This window comes from Lonchura striata, chromosome 3, assembly GCF_046129695.1.
Source record: "Lonchura striata isolate bLonStr1 chromosome 3, bLonStr1.mat, whole genome shotgun sequence".
In the NCBI taxonomy this organism is placed as follows: Eukaryota; Metazoa; Chordata; class Aves; order Passeriformes; family Estrildidae; genus Lonchura; species Lonchura striata.
In genome coordinates, this window is record NC_134605.1 from 69,219,712 (window position 1) to 69,239,237 (window position 19,526).

General features: G+C 35.5%; 1 protein-coding gene across 2 annotated transcripts in view; it reads right to left on the reverse strand.

The window, feature by feature from the left end:
* Positions 1–260: 260 nt before the first annotated feature.
* FIG4 (FIG4 phosphoinositide 5-phosphatase) overlaps positions 261–19,526 on the reverse strand; it is a 52,064-nt gene continuing 32,798 nt past the window's right edge. The window contains exons 17-23 of one of the 2 annotated variants that reach the window (XM_031504394.2): positions 17,457–17,515; positions 16,706–16,853; positions 15,821–15,904; positions 12,914–13,109; positions 10,414–10,496; positions 7,363–7,452; positions 261–1,009 (exon numbers count right to left, since the gene is read on the reverse strand). In XM_031504394.2, coding sequence (XP_031360254.1) covers positions 832–1,009; positions 7,363–7,452; positions 10,414–10,496; positions 12,914–13,109; positions 15,821–15,904; positions 16,706–16,853; positions 17,457–17,515 — 838 coding nt within the window. In that variant the 3' untranslated portion in view covers positions 261–831. Of the gene's footprint in view, positions 1,010–7,362; positions 8,496–10,413; positions 10,497–12,913; positions 13,110–15,820; positions 15,905–16,705; positions 16,854–17,456; positions 17,516–19,526 lie in introns of those variants that run through there. The other variant, XM_077782276.1, reaches the window with a different exon arrangement.

Consider the following 19,526-nt stretch of genomic DNA (forward strand, 5'->3'; position numbering starts at 1 on the left):
CAAACACAGGGATGGGAAGAGTATGCTTCAAAAGGATAGTGCTTGTCATACAGAAAAGTGACAGAATGGTTTAACACTCTCCAGGTGTCCAGACCCAGTAATGTGAAGAGCATTCCCTCATTTGCTGATGCAGTCATTATGGGGTTCTCCTCAGACTTGTACTAGAAACTGTGATAATTAATCACAAGCCATCTTCACCCTGCAGCATGTGGCACAGATTCTGTAGCTACCAGCACCAGTGACATTAGTTTTGACACATATTAGGGTTACAAAGTTTATTGCTGTTGATGTAAATTTTGTATTTGACATAAGCCACTTATTTTTCAGTTTTGCTTAAGAAAACAGAAAATTGCAAGCAGTCATTCTCACTCTTTTGCTAAAAACCTCAAGAAGTATCAGAAAATATTCTGCTGTAAAAGAAAATTTCTTTCTGTCATGGAAGAAAGAGGAAGAAAATTATTCTCTTCTGATTCTTGTAAACAAATCAGTTTTATTAGCAAACATAACAGTGTAAGAAATTAATATAAAAAAACTAAAGATGCCATATTTTCTTTGCCACAAATTGCTACATACTCTCTAGTGACTCTGGGTGCTCTGATTATCATAGGATACACTTTCAGCCAAAAATATATTAAATAACCTTTTAAATCAGATATTAAACCACCTTTTCCCCTAAAGCACAATACAATAAATGTATAACAGTAAAGAATAATAAATACAAAAGTTAGTAATAAATTCAATACTGCAAAAGAACAAAACTAGACTTCCTCTCTAAAATTATTTTTGTGACATATCAGTCCAGTTGATTTGGCAGGAGAACGCGGCTTGGATTTACATGTATCTGTTTCGAATGTACTCTCTGTACATGAGGAAGTCATCTCTTCCCAGGGGCTGCATGTTTCCTCTTCCAGCCTGAATGTGTGCATGGAAAATCTCTATCGATTGCCTATCAACTCGTGGAGGCTGGACTTCATAAATATTGTCTTGAGAAAAGGAGGAGATGGGCATTCTGGAAAAAAAATCAAACATGCAGAATATTTGGAGCTTTAGGCAAAAATTTTCCACAGAGAGAGAGAGGAGTATTTATTTTCCTTGAATTATATAGAAGAGTCAATGAGAGGGCAAGTTCTCACTGGAGAATTAATTTACCTAGATTTTTATCACTACTGCAGACCTAGTAAGACCCAGCTTTCCAAGTAGGGTAATTAGGTAAGTTGTCATTAATCACATTACAGAATACCTTCTCACTTCCCTTTGCCCTGCCCTCATTTCTTCATCCTTCCTCAGATCTACTACAGTCAGTAAGTACCCCAGCTAAAGTAGATCTGTGCCATGCATTATAGCAGATAAAAGCAAGACTTCATTGAGCTTCCACTTAGTAGCAATTATAACAAGTGATTATACTCTGACTCAACACAGAGAAAGGACTAATTAGGTAAGAAATTTCCATCTAATAATCAGGAAGCAGACAATTTATTATAAGCAACAGCACTCAGATATTTTATGACAATATTTTAAAAATCTTCTTCATCCAACAAATAATATATTTGAATCTGCATAGACACATATTTTTGGGCTCAAAGCTTCTCAGGTAAGAAAGTAAAGTGGCAACTTACTGTCAAAGCTCACTATTTCATAAAGCAAACATCAACCAGCTCAAATGCAATGAAGACTCAGATATTAGCATCACTGCCATATTCTACAAAAGCCACAGTCATGACTCACTACCTGTGTGCTTTTCAGGAGACAAGAAAGTTATTTTTGTGCGTAGAATCTCTTATTCTGAAGGTGAAAAAACAAGTAAGAACTAGAACACTTAAGCAAAGGGAAAACCCTTCTATAAATAAAATGCCCTAGTAAAGTCCTACCTGCATCATAGACACAAACTAATGTTTTACACTGTTTCTAAATTAGAATCTCCATTACGACTGTCAAAAAACTCTTGCTCCCTCATTTTGCAGCCTTTTATTTTAGTAAAATATATTGTATTTCGGATGTTTCATCATTTGACAGTTCATTAGTCTTAAAAAAATTACTGCAGCGTGTCATGTAGGATATACTGTGCCTATATTCCACTACAGCTGGAAAACAACATATAAAACAAAAATGTTTCCAGATTAAAGTAATACTTTTCAATTTTACATCTCAACTTTCCATAGCCACACATTCAATTACTCTTTGATTGCAATAATAGAATTACTTATACAAATATACTATTGAACTTGAGACAATAAAATCACTGGTCCCCCACAAAGTTTGGCCACATATTCTAAAACTTAATTATTTTTTTCAACAATGTGACAGTTTCTTCTCATTATCACTTCAAATTTATTTAAGGTGGATGTTTTCAGAGCTGGTAAAAAACTTTAGTCTAGATGCTTTAGAAGTAGATTGTTTTTCAAAGCATCCATAGTTTCTGCAGTACTTATTTAACCAGTGTAAAGTATCCAAGCTGAGACTCTAGCAATGGCATTTGACATTAGCACACTCTACTAACTTACCAATGTCACTATCCAACAACAAAAGATGTCACTTACTCAAATCTAACTGGTCTGGTTCACTAGCAAGTGGGCAATTAAGTAAAGTGCAAAACAGAGCCATTACACTAAAATGATGCCTTCTCTATTTATTGATTGGTTTCTAAAGATACGACATTTCTGATGCACTAATGACTCAAAAATCCTTTCCTTAGGTACAATGGAAGCTGGGCAGCAAAGTCTATTTAATTTTGAGCATTTAATAACCAAATCTCAATTTTCCTCCTACTTGCATCAACATGATAAAAATATATTGAAAGAACCTCATGTTCGTGAGTGCTAACTTTGATTAATAACCCTGTATTAAGCTGTAACTATTTGTAGAGTGCTTGTATTATCCAGTCATTTAATTAAAAGTTATTTCTCTAACATATTCATGTAAAAATCTACTTAATAAATTTAATATCTTACAATAGTCATGAAGTAGAGCACATTATTTATGACTTGGCTATCAGGTTTCCCTAGAGACTTGTAGTTTTATGGCCTCCCAGTGAAAATTATGTAGACAGGAACATAAGCTTTATGTCATGAAGGACAGCACCCTTGACATGCATTTTTCAATTATTTTCATCCCACTTATGAGCAAGATTCCTGGTGCTATGGTTTCACCAAGAGTATCATTGTCTCTACAGTAAAAGATACAGTTAAAACCTTCAGTTAGTTATAATAAGGATATTCCATACTTCCAAGGAAAAGTTCATGATGATGTAGATTAGCTCTCAGAGAGTCACCAGAAAGCCACTGCATTTGTTTCAACATTAATTAGTTCTCCTCAAGTCTATGAAGAACATCTAAAAAGTAAACAAAATCTACTTTTTTACCTTGTTTGAATCCTAAGCAAATATCCACTAAGAAGATCAGAGGGCTAGAGTACCTCTCCTATGAAGACAGGCTGACAGAGTTCAGCATAGAGACAAGGAGGCTCAAGGGAGACATTTTATCACCTTCCAATGCCTACAAGGGGCTGCAAGAGAGCTGGAGACGGACTTTTTTAAAAGACATGAAGTGATGGGACAAGGGGGAATGGCTTTTAACTGAAAGAAGACAGTTTAATTTAGGCATTAGGAGGAAATCCTTCACTGTGAGGGCAGCGAGACACAGGAACAGGTCACCTAGAGAAACTGTGCTTGCCCTGTCCCTGGCAGTGTTCAATGCCACGCTGGACGGGGCTTTGAGCAACCTGGTTTAGTGGAAAGTGTCTGCCTGTGTCAGGCACATTCTTCTCTCTTTCAGGATTTTTTCATAGAGGAGCACAGAGGAAAGAAAGAGAAAACAATTTCTATTTGTGCTCCTTGTTTACCCATGTGGAATGAGTTTGGAGAATTGTTTACCTGGGCTTGATTGGATTCTGGTGAGGATTGTTTGAGACTGGTGGCCAATCCAATCCACCTGTATGTGGATTCTGGAGAGAGGGTCACAAGTTTTGAGGAGTTAGATATGGTAGTTAGACAAAGTAGCTATGTAGTTTTAGTATCTCCTTTAAGTAGTATATTAACGTATTATAGTATAGTTATAGTAAAGAAATCCTTCAGCCTTCTGGAGTTGGACATCATCATTTCCTCCCACTGGGTTCACCTGCATTTACAATATCTGCTCATGGTAGGGGGTTGGAGAACTGGATGGTCTTTAAGAGTCCTTCCAGCCCATTCTATGACCTGATCTGAAGCAAAGGCACTGAAGACAGCTTGGACCCTGATGTATGCATGAGCCACACTTCAGTGTAAGGATGTTTAACTGTGTCCACACTCCTCTTTTGTGCTACAGGGAGTCAAAACACTCAAATTCCTTTCCAGGAAGGAATAAAGTTTCTTGTACTCCTAGACAAACGTATGAAGTACATTTGAAAAGGTTTTGAGAGTGTATTTTCATAACAGTATTATTTATATCATACCAAAATAAGCACTAGGGAATTAGGGAATTAGGAACAGGTGCTCTGTATCAGCCAACAGTAATTACACTACAGTAGAGTCTGTCTTCATATACATTATAATAGATTGTGCTAAAAGTAGTCCAGCTCTGTTTAGATCTAAGTAAAATTGTGGGAGGGGACTTGGGAAACTGTCCCCCCGAATTACCCTGGGAGGTGACAGGTGTGTAGTTCCCCGCCTCCCCTGTTATCAATCAGTATGTCTGTCATCCCTTGGTGCTAGAAAATTCTTTGTTCTTTATACCTCCATTGGTTCCTTCCCTGAAGCCGCTCTTTCCCCTTACCCTCATTGGTTATAACCCTGCCACTCGACCCTGACTCTGCCCCCGAAGCCTTCCTTCACTGAACGCTTCATGCCTGGACCCTCCCTCTCTTGTCCCAGTTATAATCCCGATTCCGCCCCCTGTTCGGCGCTCTCAGAGCGAGCTCCCTCCCGGAGAGGTTGTTTTCCCTTCGCTCCCTGAATTGCTGTTCCTCAATAAACCCTCCTGGAATTAAAGCCACCTGTGAGCCGTCCCGCCTTCATAGAGGAAGATTTCATTACGCTATCCGGCTTTCGAGGACTCGGCTCTCTGACAAGCAGAGTGGTCAGAGACCCAGAAGCCCTCATAAAATTCCATCAATTTTCCTTCATGGAATTTCTAAGAACAAAAAGAACTTCAATATCCTTACACATCCTCCACTCAACTTCAGTACTATTTCAGTGCATCACTTTGGTCCCTGTTCAAGTCCCCATTTTTTATTTCTAGTCTACATTTACAGTTTCTAAATTCAAGACAGAAACTTCAGTATTTATACAATTCATATTTGAATTCAGAAACATCACTGCAGCAACATTATAAAAATAAGAAATATTTCTTCTTTTGTAATGGCTTCATGGATTTAATTAAAATGGTCAAGTGATTAAAATTGTGAAACGTGGGGTTATTAAAAAAAGCTTTTCTTGAGAAGTGTGGAAAAGACAACTAACCTAAACTTAAATTATATCTCACTGGTGATATGAATCCAAAGTTTTAGACTGAGTACTTAATTTTACTATGAAAAGAACTGGGGTTTGATTGCATTTGTATCATATATGAAGCAACCACTTGCAAATTAAACTGGTCAGATTTTTTTTCAATTTAAAAGGCATCTAACATGAAATTAATAGGAGTTAGTATATTTTTTTAATTTCTTCAAGAGCTCCTTGAGAAACAAGTGCAAGCTGTGCCTTAGCTGCTCTTACTGAAAAACCTCCCTCTCTGCCTGATCTTGAGTACACTTATGTTCATTCTATTATATTTCTCAAAAGTTAGTATTCTCCAAGGAAATTCCTGATTCAGAGCAGAATTCAAACTTGGTAAGAGAAAGCTTCCTTGTTTCAGAGTTAACAACATGTCTTTTAAGAATGGCTACATTTGTGACTTTAACTAAAAAAAAATCTGTCACCAACCTAACAGTATTTAAACATTCTTAAAATGTTACAGAACAAAACACAAGGAAAATTTTTAAGCAGTCTAGTGATATAGTGTAATAAAAAAGAAATCACCAACTCTAAGATATTCTATTTCCTCTCTCGTGCATAGAGGACCATGTTTGGTAGAACTGGCAAGGAGAGATGATCTAAATGACTTAAAGAGGAGTGACAGGAGGCACAATTTGTGTGCCCTATGACTTTTACACTTCTACTATTCAGAGACACATGGAAATTACGCTTAAGAAAAGAGAAAAATTAACATCTGACTATCCCAAAGCCACCAAAATCCTATGTAGAGACTCTTTAATGTGTTCATTTTACAGCAGCTCAGCACTGGGAAAAAAATTACATTTAAAGGAGTAAGAAAGAAATTATTATCTTCTACACTGTCTTACATGTTGGGAGATTTTGCAATTATAAAAAAGAAATTGCCTTCAGTCATAGCAAAAAAATATTCTTCTTCTTACAAAATATTTTCTTAATAAACTTGTCTATTTAAAACATTCAGGCTTGCTCCCTCAAATTGAAAAACAGTTTTACAGTTTGCCAATCTAATTTACTACTTTAATACCCATTAGGCATGTTTTATTCTAAAACTACAGGCTCATTTACCTACAAATGTGGTATCATCACTTTAAATGTAGGTAATACCAAGTTACTAAACACTGCTATTAGACAGTATTGTCTCATACACAGCATTACATCTGTTTTATGTCATTTTTTCTCAGCCCAACTGAGACTCACCCAGTCTCTCTCCCTACTTAGGTATAAATGCTGTGTTTAAGGTTTCCTCACTTCACCAACACAGAGGGGTAGACAAGAGGCAGTGCAGGAAACAAAGGTGAGGCTTCTGTAAATCAATGGACTGCAGAAAAGCTCTTGCAGCTCTAAGAAGTGGCCACGCTGTTGGATAAAGGATCACGTACCCCAGCAACAGAAGTAAATAAAATTCTGCCTTGCCTTGGTGAAACTTTAAGCTGCCTACACTACATAAAGATGTCAACTGGGAAGGTAGTACTTGATCATCTGAATTTTAAATCCTGGTTCAATATTAGTATGACATTTGGATAATACCATGACCCTTTTTATACACTAGTACTAACAAATGCAACTTTGAATGTTTTTTAGTGAAGAGTAGACAAGAAGAAATTTCCCTCTAAACTCAATAAATTCAGCACTTTCTGTTAATTCAGGATTGCTAATACTTTTAAATACAAACCTCTTGATACTGCAAAAACTAAAGAAAACAAAAATCAGGACTCCCCAAAAGAACACAAACAAAAACCAAAAACCCAGTTCTTCATGCTATGCATTGAAACCCCTTATGTAGTAAAGAAAATGGAAGTGTGACTCTCAAGCAATTTAACATGAAATTTACCTGATCAGTTTTCTTATCTAAGAACAAAAGCAAAATCAGGCTAAAGGGAAAAAGAAATACTTACAAATTTATGACCTTATCCAAGGGCTGCCTTGAACAAAATTGTTGGCCGCCCTTGTCTTGTTTATGCTGACTCTGTCCCAGCTGAACAAACCTGTGAAAATCAGTAGATCGAATAATAAATCAAAGAAATAGAAGAATTATCCTCCAAAAATCATCAGACAAAGAAAATTACACTAAGAAATGAGATTTTGAGTCATTCTATGTAAGTCACTGAGCATGATGTACTTCTCTGGTTAACAAGAGAGATTTTTAGAAGTTCATGATGCATGCATGAACTCAGAACCTCCTTTGAAAAAAGATTTGCTTATCAATTGGTGTCACCTAGTATGTCATGGGAAGAAACAGGCCTCCCCTAAGAAACAGGCAGCCCTCTATAGTCCTTCCCATGTCCTTCTCAAAGCAATCAGTCAGAGGAATAGCCTATGGAAAAATCAGCAAAAGACATGAAGTCTCTCAAGCTTCAGATTTTAGTCAGTCCTCTACTGAATTCAATCTAATTTATTAATCTGAAATGGTGTTAGTCCAGATGACTTATTTACTACCACAACCTTTTGGGACAATTTCTCCATCTCCAAATATTTGCTGCTGTGAAATATGGGAAATACTGTCATGTTTTTTTTTTTCCTTGGCAACGAAGTGGAACAAAATCTTCTGAAAAGTAGTTTACTACTAATCTTAGTCACTCAGAATAGGAGGAAAAGCCAGACAGTTTCACATGCAAATATATGTAACTATCTTACACTCAATTTATTCACTCTCCAACAGCTGTGCCACTGGAAAGACAAGTAAATGTCAGTTGTGATTTACTAGTTTAATTTTCTGAGGCAGAGAGTTTTTCTTAACAGTGAGCTTCCATTTAGCTTAAGAAGTCTTACTGGTCTACTTCAGGAATATTTACTACATTTTAACAAGCAACTATTACCAGTGCAAAACCAATTGCATGAAAGAGTGTACAGAAGTCAAATGAACAACATGTTCCTAAGCAACTTATTGCAGCTTTTCTTTCTGTTACATTCAGATTCTATACTGTAGAAACAAGCAACATCAACTTTGACTGTTAAAGGAATAAATACTTACATTACTAAATAAGAGAATTTTAGGTGGAATAATGCAGGAGTCTGCTATTGAAACCAACTTAAAAAAAAAAAAAAACAAAAAAAAACAAAGGCAAACAAACTGCATAAGTGTTTTAATTAATTGCTTCAAATTATTCAGTATTTTGAAAATTACAAGACCTAAATGCACACAAGCAAGTTTCCTGACATCAGGAAGATACCATACACAGCTGATCCGCAGCATACAACCTCAAATTATTGGAGGGACTTCCTGTCCCTTCCAAATTCAACCAATCTGGACTTCTGTGATTTCTGTTTTGATGGGAATTATCTCAGCCATCAGTGAAAACAGGCTGAATAGATCCAAATGACTTGTAATTTGCATTTGCAAATATGCTTAATACAGATCAGTTGACATAAAGTAACTTAACCTGAAGTACTTTGAATCTGCGAGACCCTAATGAAAAAACATGTAGCATGTCCAGCGATGTCACGTGAAGTCAGGATCTTACAGCCCCACTTCCCTCATTACAGTAACAGAAAAAGGCTTGATGTGAGAACTGTCATCATACTGTGAAAGAAATTGCTGCTATTCTCAAGCGATGTACATTTTGCAAAGTATAGATTTTACTGACATCCTCTATTATATAAATCAGCACACCAGACCAGAAATAGCACTATGGCTTGTTAGCTAAAAGAAATAAAGAATTTGTAATTTTTTCTATTTTTAAAATCTGCATTGCTCAAAGGAAATGAAATAAATGCACCGTTTGTCTTGTTTTTTGGTTTTTTTCTTAAAAACGAAATAAATAGGGAGCTTCAAAGCCTCCAAAGGGTTTACAGTTTTACATTAACAAAAGATTGAACATTAGTCCAGCCTGAAGAAATTAAAAAATTGGAAGTAGCTGCAACTTTGGATGTTAACACAGAGTTGTTCATCTGCACAGAGAGACTCACAGTAGATACGAGCTCACACTGGGCCATTTTCAGAACCACAATAACTACCTGCTGTATCAAAGGATAGTTGTCAAATTTGCATCCATCTTCTAGGGTTAAAATAAAAAAGAAACAAAGGCAGAGGCATAGACAAAGGTAAAAATTTCAAATATAATGAGAAACATCCTCCTTAACCCTATTCAAGTGTAGGATCTTCAAATGACTCAGCTTGTAGGAAATAGTTAGAAGTGGGAATTTTAAAGAACAAAAGAGTGCAAGAGAAATACCTACAGCTACAGAAAAAGTAAGAGAAAAATAATTTTAAATATAAAGGAAAAATGTTTTGAGTGGATTAAGGAACTAAGTCAGGATGAAACACCACATTTCACCAAATTAGGTATCACAGTGAATTAAAATTTCCCTTAAAAACTGAAAAGGTTTCAAATATAACAAGATAGCTATTGCTATCACACATTAGAAACTAAAAGCAAATGCACACAAGGCCATTTCAATGCATGTCTCAAAAATATTCACTTCAATATACACACAGTGCTTTCCTGAGATGACGTGTAGATATTTTAGACCCCTGTAAGATATCATGTTAAACAAAAAGACAACTTCTATTACTTTATATGCATTTTTACAGAATAAGCTATTTCATTATGACTGACTTGAACTGGAGTAATTAAACAATCAAAAAATGCAAACCTCACAGATTACAAAGCTTACAATCATGGAACTATTCTTATGGAATTTACTTATCAATGTAGTATGGAATTCCTATGAATTTACTTATGAATTTCTAGAATTATATTAAATGACAGATATTTCTTTTACAGCATCTTTCATTTGATTTAAACTCCAAATTTTGCTTTCAGAGACATCTGCACAGCTTCCACTGAAATCAGCATTGACACAGACAGCTGAAAACAGGTTGATTTTGAAAGAAATAGCATATATAGACAAATTTCTCATTTAAGTAAGTTTAATCAAAGGCAGCACTTTGACAAAGCACACTTAACTAGCTCAAATTATCCTTTACCACTGGAAATTTATCTCACCTTGCATATATTGCAAGATCATCTTCTGAAGGGGTATCTGAGAGATTGACTCCATACACATCTCTTGTTGACTGCACTACATTCTGGAGCATAAGAAAGATTCAGATTAAGAATAGTGTAACAACATCCAAAGAAAGATTGCTCTTAAGAAAAAACTTCCTTACAAGCCAAAATATCATTTCAGAAGTGCAGACAAAAACAAACAGGTTTCTCACATCCACAACAATCATTGCTTATACATATTTTTTAAAGAAAGTAATTTATTAAAAATATTAATCAACACATTTATTCAACAAGTAAAGAATTCTACAAAGATATCATCAGTTAAAACAACATATTAGGAGAATAAATTACATTAATAGAACATAATGGTGTAGTTATTAAATTTTGTTCTGTATTGAAACTTAATATAGAATAAATCATATTCATTCATAACATGCTTCCACATTTGCTTTCACATTTCCTGCTGTTAATTCTGCAATAGTTACAATCCTCAGGTTGAACAGAACTATTTTTATTTTATATATTATGCAATCATGTCAGTCAACTGTAACAAGGAATCAGTGCACATGCAATAGTTCACTAACTGCGTCCAGTGATTCAGTGCTAAACTGAGGGGGTTTTTCTGACAGGACACATAAGTCAAATAAAGACAATTTTCTCTTAGTTCAAAATAATTCGAACAGCTTCAGAAAGGTATGTCCTGACCTGAAGTATAAATGAATTTTTATTAACTTCTCAGAGATGTGGACAGAAAGGAGCCAGCTTTTTGAGTACCCCAGATAATAAGGAATTGGATGAATTAACAATGTAAATTATGACTAAAATTCAATGCATGATAAGGTGCTAAAATATTGGAATGTATTTCTTCACACCATTAATAAAAAGTCAAAATAGCTCACCCAGTTTTTAAACCACTGAAATTCTGTATTTCAAATCATACTTTGTGTTTACATACACCTTTCATTTAAGCATCTTAAAAATCAAAAAAAGATATTTTAGGTCTGAGTGCTGAAGTGTGTTCAAAACAAAGGGAAAAACTGCTGTGAGATAAATTATGCAATAGTAGGAATCAAGAAGAAAATTTCAACTTGGATTTTTGTTAAAAAACCTAGAAACCATCTGATTTGCTGGAGAACAGGTACCCTGTTATTCAGAGATAATGGAAAATTTTTAGATAAAATACCTTGTATAAACACAAATAAATAAATAAATGTGCTTGTACTGGCTTAGGAAGGAGACACTATTGAAGGCTGAAAATCCATTATCTAAGAACACACAACCTTAGGCTAAAGACTGAATAGAATCAAAATTTGAATCAAGGCACTCCATTTTATGCAAAGGTTATAAATACTCAATTTTCTTCAGAAGTGATAACATGCACAATACTATAACCATTTAAATTAGCTGTGGCTTAAAAAAAAAAAACAAACCCTGCCAGACAACATAAGTATTCTGCAAATTTCTATGGTATACATTAGCATAACCTTTTGCTAAGATGCTTTCAATGGTATCCAAAATGGATATCTACAAGAAAGAATTTGAAGAACTATTAAATGAACTAATAAAATAGATACTGCTATAATTTTTTTTACAACTCAGTATTTTCATTAAATTAGCACCCAAGGGATTCCAACAAAATGGGAGTTATGCTAGCAAAAAAAGATTAATAGTCCACAACTGCAAATATACATTCTTTCTTTCCACCTGACTGGGCAAATGCAATTTATTTCACTATTTTATTCATTGTCATTATCTGCAACCTTGGTAGCAGTAATAGCCTAGGACCTGTGTGGTAACATTATCATGCACATTTTTGAAGTTAGTTAATTTTTTTTTAAATGCCAGACCACATAATTATGGGACAGCAATTTGAAAGTGTCCACATAATTCAGGTTGAAATTTAGACAGAATGAACATTAATGTACAGTTAATCGACCTAAGCAAGAGGCATTGTCCAAAGCAATTGCTTTGTAATTCCAAAAGGTGGTTCTCATTACCTCAGGTTCATACTACATGTCTTTCAGGGGGTTTGCTCCAGGTTAACTCCCATGGACTAAATGTTAATTGAGTAGGTAGATACGTACATTCCTGGAGAAAAGAATAATTTGCATGCTCCAAGGCCACCTAATGATGTGTTCCAGAGCACAGTAACAGACAATAATCAGACATGCATTAACACACGATCTGAATTAACACATTAATACAGGTCCATTTTAAATTACATAATGACCCAAATACCTTTCAAATGCCATAGGTTTCTGACAGTAGTTTTCTTTTTTTAATGCTATTTTTGAGTTTCACTATTACATGACAGGAAGAACAGAAAAGGTTAAGAAACAGTTGTGCTGCACTTATGCTAGTATTTACACAAAAAAAAAAAATTACACTGAGACCTTTGTCACTAAATTTCTCAGTGCTTTACTTCTGACTGTTCTATAATGCTCTTTTAAGGGAATGTGAATTTTAAGCTTTCTTGCCTAACATAGTAATTTCTTACCTCTGTGATTTTTGTATTGTCTCCTGTATCAGTCACCTTTACTGGAGTTGAACGTTGAGAAACAGAACCTTCATCTTCTTTATCTGTCCCAGAATCATCTTCAGAACTACTTGACATTGCTTCCTCGCTTGGGGGTGGAGGAGCACTAGCAGCTGTTTTGCGCTGCAGCACAGTTTCTTCTCTATTATTTTTGTTCCTATATGGAAAGGCAGTGTGTATTTATGAAATCAGCAAGATATTAGCAATGAATATTTAAAATTCCTAATCTAGGTTACAGTCTTTCCAGGGAAATAAGTTGTAACCTCTGGAGCAACTTTTTGCTCATATTTTAAAATCCCTGATTGATTTGTCTTCTTCAATTTCTTCTTATTCCAGAGCATTTAAAGAAAGCCTAAAGGATCCTGTCAGCTTTTCTCCATCAATTCTCTGATTCTTAAATCCCTCCCCACAACTGCATAAATAAAAAATAATCAAAATTAATTGAGACAAAATCTTTGATTTTGATCTTGGAAAAAGTTTCACTTTCTGATTTATCACAGTATCCACTCCATTAGCTTCCTTTATCTTGGTTCCAAATCTTAATGGTAGTGTCACCTTTTTTCACTTTATTTTCCATACCTCTCTCCTCAATTTAAGTCTTTACTCAGCAACATTTCGTGATGCAGTATGTATTTCTCACTCAAGAAATTCTAGTCAATATGAAGAGGTGCCTTATTTCAAGAAGCCTTAAAGATAAAGCATCTGTATGTAAGCAGACTAACACTGGATTTAGCTGTATGCACTCTGAAAGTACACATTATTTTGCCCAGCAGAAATCATACTGCATCCTCTCCTACTGGCCACAGAAGAGTATTTCGTTGCAATTTCCTCCCAGACACTGTCACAATATTTCAGGAAAGGCAGTTAATGAATAAACATTAACTAATGAATAGACAGTTTAGAGACAAATCCCTGGAAATAGGGAAGGAACATCTCTTCCTTGCTGCAGTGACTGTCCCATGTTTCACTGACAAACAGTGTGTCTCATTCTAAAGGAAGACAGCAGCATACTAAAGGCTGTCAAAAGAGCTCATATATTGATGCAAATGCTATTTGGAGGTGTAGGTCTAGTGCTCTCATCAGTATCACTTGAACCCAAGTGGTGCACATCATGACTGTTACAGATGCTGTCTCTTGAAGTGAAATTCAAACAGCAGTTTATCCCTGTCCTGAATTACCTACACTTTATATGCTCAAAGAACATGTATAAACAAGTAGGAGAGTCCTCCAAAGGTTCTCATCTGAGAGCATATTCCACCCTCAAGGGCATTATTGTATCAGAAAAAATCTTAGAGCTGGAACAAATGCCTTGGGGAAAATAACACCATAGGCAAAGTTTGATTTCTCACTCAGCAGAACCTGACATTTCCTTGGACTGAAATATACAGAAAGTTATGAAGACATAAGCATTCTTTTTAGGGAAAATAAATTGATTTTTCCCTACTTTTCTAGAGGAGGTGAAGGTCACAAGAAAAGCAGTCCTTTCTGAAAGCTGAGTGATGGAGCAAGTAGCCAAACACTGGTAAGAGTGTTATCCACACCCTGCTCCCAACATGTATTCAGCCAAGATCTAGGCCTCCTTGGGACCTGATGCCTACAGACAAAAAGAGATCACCAAATTTCCTTCAGAAGTGCCTCAGATCATAAGATGATGACAAATGAGCAAGGCAAAGGTACCGCCTTTTGCAAGGCCAAATATGGGTGAGGTGCAAGAGTGAAGCCATGTTTTACCCTACAACACAGTCAGTGAAGGGGAAGCCTTGTAAGTGATACACAGGGAGTCCTGGAATGGGGCTTTGATGGAGCTGATTCTCTGTCACACATCAAACCCTAAAAATCACAACAAAGAGCCTGAATAGAAGTACCTTAGAAAATTATATAATGGTCAACTATTTAATGGAGTACCTGGAGACAAATTAATCCAAAATCTGACATTCTACCACAGCGGAAGAATAAAGCTTATCCTCAAAATACTCATAAACTCAAATTCTTAGCAGAGATAAACTGTGTAACAGTTAACAGTCTTCCTGTTTATTCCCAGGGAATCAGTAGCATGAAATGAGGTTCTACTGATGATAAGCATAGTCTACTCTCAACATTTATGGACAATGAGACCCTTAGGATCAGAGAATATGAGAGTCAAATGTTCCAGTATTTAACAGAACAGCAAGTTTTCAGAGGAACTTATAATGTTGTGACAGCACAGTAACTACTGACAAAAGGTTTCCTTAATATGAGCTGCCAAAGAGAGAATGAATTCAGGAAGATTCTGCATAGCCCTTGTGGGACACAGCAGTAGAACAAAGAGAGTAACAAAGCAGGTCCAGGATGCAAAAGCAGCTAAATTAAGCATTCACTTGTCTCAGCAATTGTTGCTGGATTATTTTATATAATTTTAACCATAAATATTTTATCAAAGATATGCTGAAATTGGCACTCATTGCTGCTTCAGAATATGCACTATTTATGAAAAATTTATCATTTTTTAAGGACAACAAGAAAATATGCACTGCTGTCAACTCCAATAGAGAATAGAGTTACCATTATGATGGAGAGATGATCAAATTTTAATAACTTCCGTGTATTATTGATAAAATCTTCTAATGAATTGCACTTTGAGGAACAAGAGAAAAAATATTACCCAAGTTGAATTAAGAATTCCTAGTGTCAAAAAAAATCTCAAATTAGATGTGATTTTCAAAGTGTAATTAGTGTGATTTTCAAAATTCCACAGTGTAACACCAATGAATTTTTTAGTTCCTGTGTAACATAGAATATTCTTCACAGACACACACATAAAAGTTTATATATTTTTATTACAATTTCACTACTATTAAACCAGAACAAAATTTCTGATTTCAGACTTACCCCAACACAGACTTTCCAGTTTCATCAGGTTTACGAACAGTGAATGGACTTGGATCAATTCCCACATTCTTAGGCATAAAGTCTCTGCCAAAATAGACAGGAAAATGTGTTCATGAACAAAGTGCAACACAACATTTTTAAACTTTCTGGAAGGACCACCTCTAGCATCTACCTGGGAACTAAAGAAAAAAAATCATCATAAAGAGATATCAAGTTCTATAATTTCAAGTTGATGGACATATAACCTAGGTATTGAAAAAACTTTCAGTTGCATAATTTAGTTCCATAAAACAACTGCAAGTGTCACCACTTGCCAAAGATGCTGGAGCATTGTGCTCCATTCCTGTGCTGAAGAGGCCTGGTAACTCAGGGCTTCATACATGGTTTTCAAAATGCTGCCAAAACACAAATTGGGTCAAACAGCTACATGAAACATAATCTGCCTGGAAATATTTAGCCAAACCATGATTCAGATTATGCTCCAAATAGCCAGCTGACTGCTGCCAACAAAAAAAACCCAAAAACATCTGACCAGCTGTGAGCACCAGATGAATTGAAGAAAACAACTGCAAAACAAGAGCAGAACAATGGAAAAACAATTGTTTTGAAAGTAGCTTCTGTGATGTGAATCACAGTTCATCTCTCAGGCATCAAGTGCCCCGACACTAGGCACTCCATAACAAAAATTAATTGGAAAACTAATTGCTATTTTAACTGGTTGTTTTTTTTTAGAGTAACATTTCCATGTAGCATTATGATTTAGTTTCAAGAACTTTGCTAAATTTGAAATTACACGTATTTAACCTAATAAATCAAATGCATATTTAATTCATATCAAATCAACTTCCATTCAAGGATTTAGAGTCACAAAACATCTCAATATACCGTGTAGAATTGGTCATTGCCAAGCAGAAGGTCTCATCAAAACTGCTCAACTCATATGGCCTAAAAAACTCATTGTGGATATCAATTTCCTCTTCATATTTGTTGAATTTCTTCACTGTCAACTTGCGTCTGTTTTCAGCACATGTCACTGAAGGGGGAAAAAAAAATCTTTTTACTTGCAATTACTGACTCTTGCAAAAATCTAATCAAACAGTAGCCTGCTCACCTAGCACCAGGCAATGTTTTCCTACAGTCATATCCCCTCTGAGACAAGGAAATATGACCTGAAGAAGATGCATTGCACATCTTTAATAAATATGCATTATCAACCATTGTTGATTTGATTTCATTTGATTTCACTTCATGATGACAATTCCTAATAAAACATGCTCCACAGCATCCCAGAGAAATAAGGCACACCAGCTATATTGTATCATCTATGACAGGAATAGGACCACCGGCACAGACTATAAATAGATGCTAATGGACAAGAAAAAAAGAAAAAAATAATTAAGTGTACCCTAGCTCACAAACATATGAAGGTCAAGTTTTAGCCACTTAGGTAGCTCTTGCAACCTACAATTGAAAAATCGTATCTCCTTGAGGGGAGAGGGCATGGAAAAGTATTTAAGAAACAATTATGGAAACACTCTTTTTTCAGATTCAGGATCTAAAACAATTTAAAAGCATTTGTGACTAAAACTTTTTTTTCAAGATACTCTGCAAGGCAAGGAGCAAATATAGGTCCTACCTTCATCAAAAGGAAGAGGCAAATGCTTTAGCACACCCGAGGTCCACCAGTAAGTATAGCTGTACAGGAAAAACAGAAACACAATTGATACAGAAGATTGGATCTTGCACCCAGCCTATCCAGTTTGAACATAACATTCACCCATCCATACAGTGTCACTTCAGCAAACATTGCTGAATTGGAGAGAGGATTTCGACAGGTCTCTGTCCAATTACTTTGCTCTTAAATCAAGAAGTTTAAACACACAAAACTCAATTCAGATATGGACAGAACAGTAGTTTTGTTTCATTTAAAAAATACGTTTCAGGTGCCTACCTCTACAGCAATGAAAATTAATGTATTAATGTTAGTAGATATCAAAAGTATTTATGTATTTCTCCTGTTTTGGCCAATGAAGGGCGGGAGGAGTGGGGGTAAGGCATCCCCTCCCAGATGTTATTCAGATCCCAAAATTTAGGAAAAATATATGAAGAAGTGAAGGTCAATGATAATAAGATCGGATGACTGTCAAAGCAGCTGACTTCTACACAAAGAAATAAATTTTGATGTAACAGCTGTCATCAGTCTGAGAACTGTTGGCATATCCAACAGCAAAATTCAAGCCCTGCTGGAAGCTTATTCAGGATTTCTGTAAAACAACAAAGGAAGTCAAGCACCATTCATAAAACAAAGTACATTTTAGGTTTCACTCATGTTTACACATTTTTATTGTCTCTTCTCAAATACACTTTAATTTCTTCTCTGATTTACTCTGACAGTTTCCTCTATTTCATTACATGGAATGAAAACACAATTGTCTTCATTAATTTTTATTTCAAATACTTGCGTATTCACAATACTGTGAGGGCTGTAATCAGTACTAATGTGGTTATCTCCTACTCCTGTCAATGTAGACATCTGCAGCTGACACAATGAGTGTATTCCCCTAGTCAGGGATAGGCTTGTTAGTGGGATTTAGGAGATGGTACAGGACAGGCAGGAAAACGCACTTCAGTTCCAAGAACTGTGTATATCCTAGACAGTAAGGAATGAGTTATGCTTGATGGCCCTGCTTCTTCTTAAAGTACCATGCTAGTAAGCAATACTCTCCAGTGCCTTCAAAAATTATGCAGACACACTCAGCTTTGTCACCTGCATAAATGATAAGTAACGTGGCAAGACAGTCTCCTTTTCCATACTCACTGTCCTGTCCTGTGAATCATTCATTATATAGAATTTTATAGAAATAAGGTATGAACCTTATTAAATATTTTCCTCCTTATGAGGAGGCAATTACAATAAAGAAAAAGCGCAGATAGTCAAGAAGAAGTTTCAGTGACAGGAAACATCATCTTCCTTCTCCTATATCCTTGATTTCATTATGAGTGTCATTATTTCTTTTGCTGCTGTGCCCAATGAACATAAAAGAGGCACTACACGGACAGGCAGGAAAAAGTTACACAAAGAACTTGTCCAAATGTTTGGCAGAAACAAAAAATCACTTTGAGGTTTTTTTTTGCATGTATTTATTTCACCTAGTTATTACAGGAAAGTGTCATTTTTTTCACATAATGACACATCTTGATTGCATATTATAACTGCTCAGAAGAAATTCTGGTTAGAATGAAAGGTAAAAATAATTAACAAGTAAATGAAGAGTATCAACATTTCTTTTTGATAGTCTTTTGAGGACAGTATGTGTGACAAATAATAGATGGCCTGTTTGAACAGAGTAACAGGTAAAAGGGAGACTAGAGCATTTGCATATTTGCAATATATCAGCTGAATTAATTTTACACATACAATAATGTTCAGAACAAGTAGTTGAGAAAAATAATATTGCATTTTTAATGTATGCCTTAAATAGCACTAAGTTGTATGGTTCATATAAGTTACCTATAAGAGAAGCCTCAGGAGACAATACAAGAGGACTGAAATTCAGAAAGAGCCATATCATGTGCCAGCTGCTACAATAGGTCAACAAATAAGCAGACAACAGGGACTGATCACACTAGTTAAACACTTGAAGTTTTCCTCAGGCAAAAATCTAAATGCAGATATTCAGATCTGCCATTTGTACTAAAGAGCTTC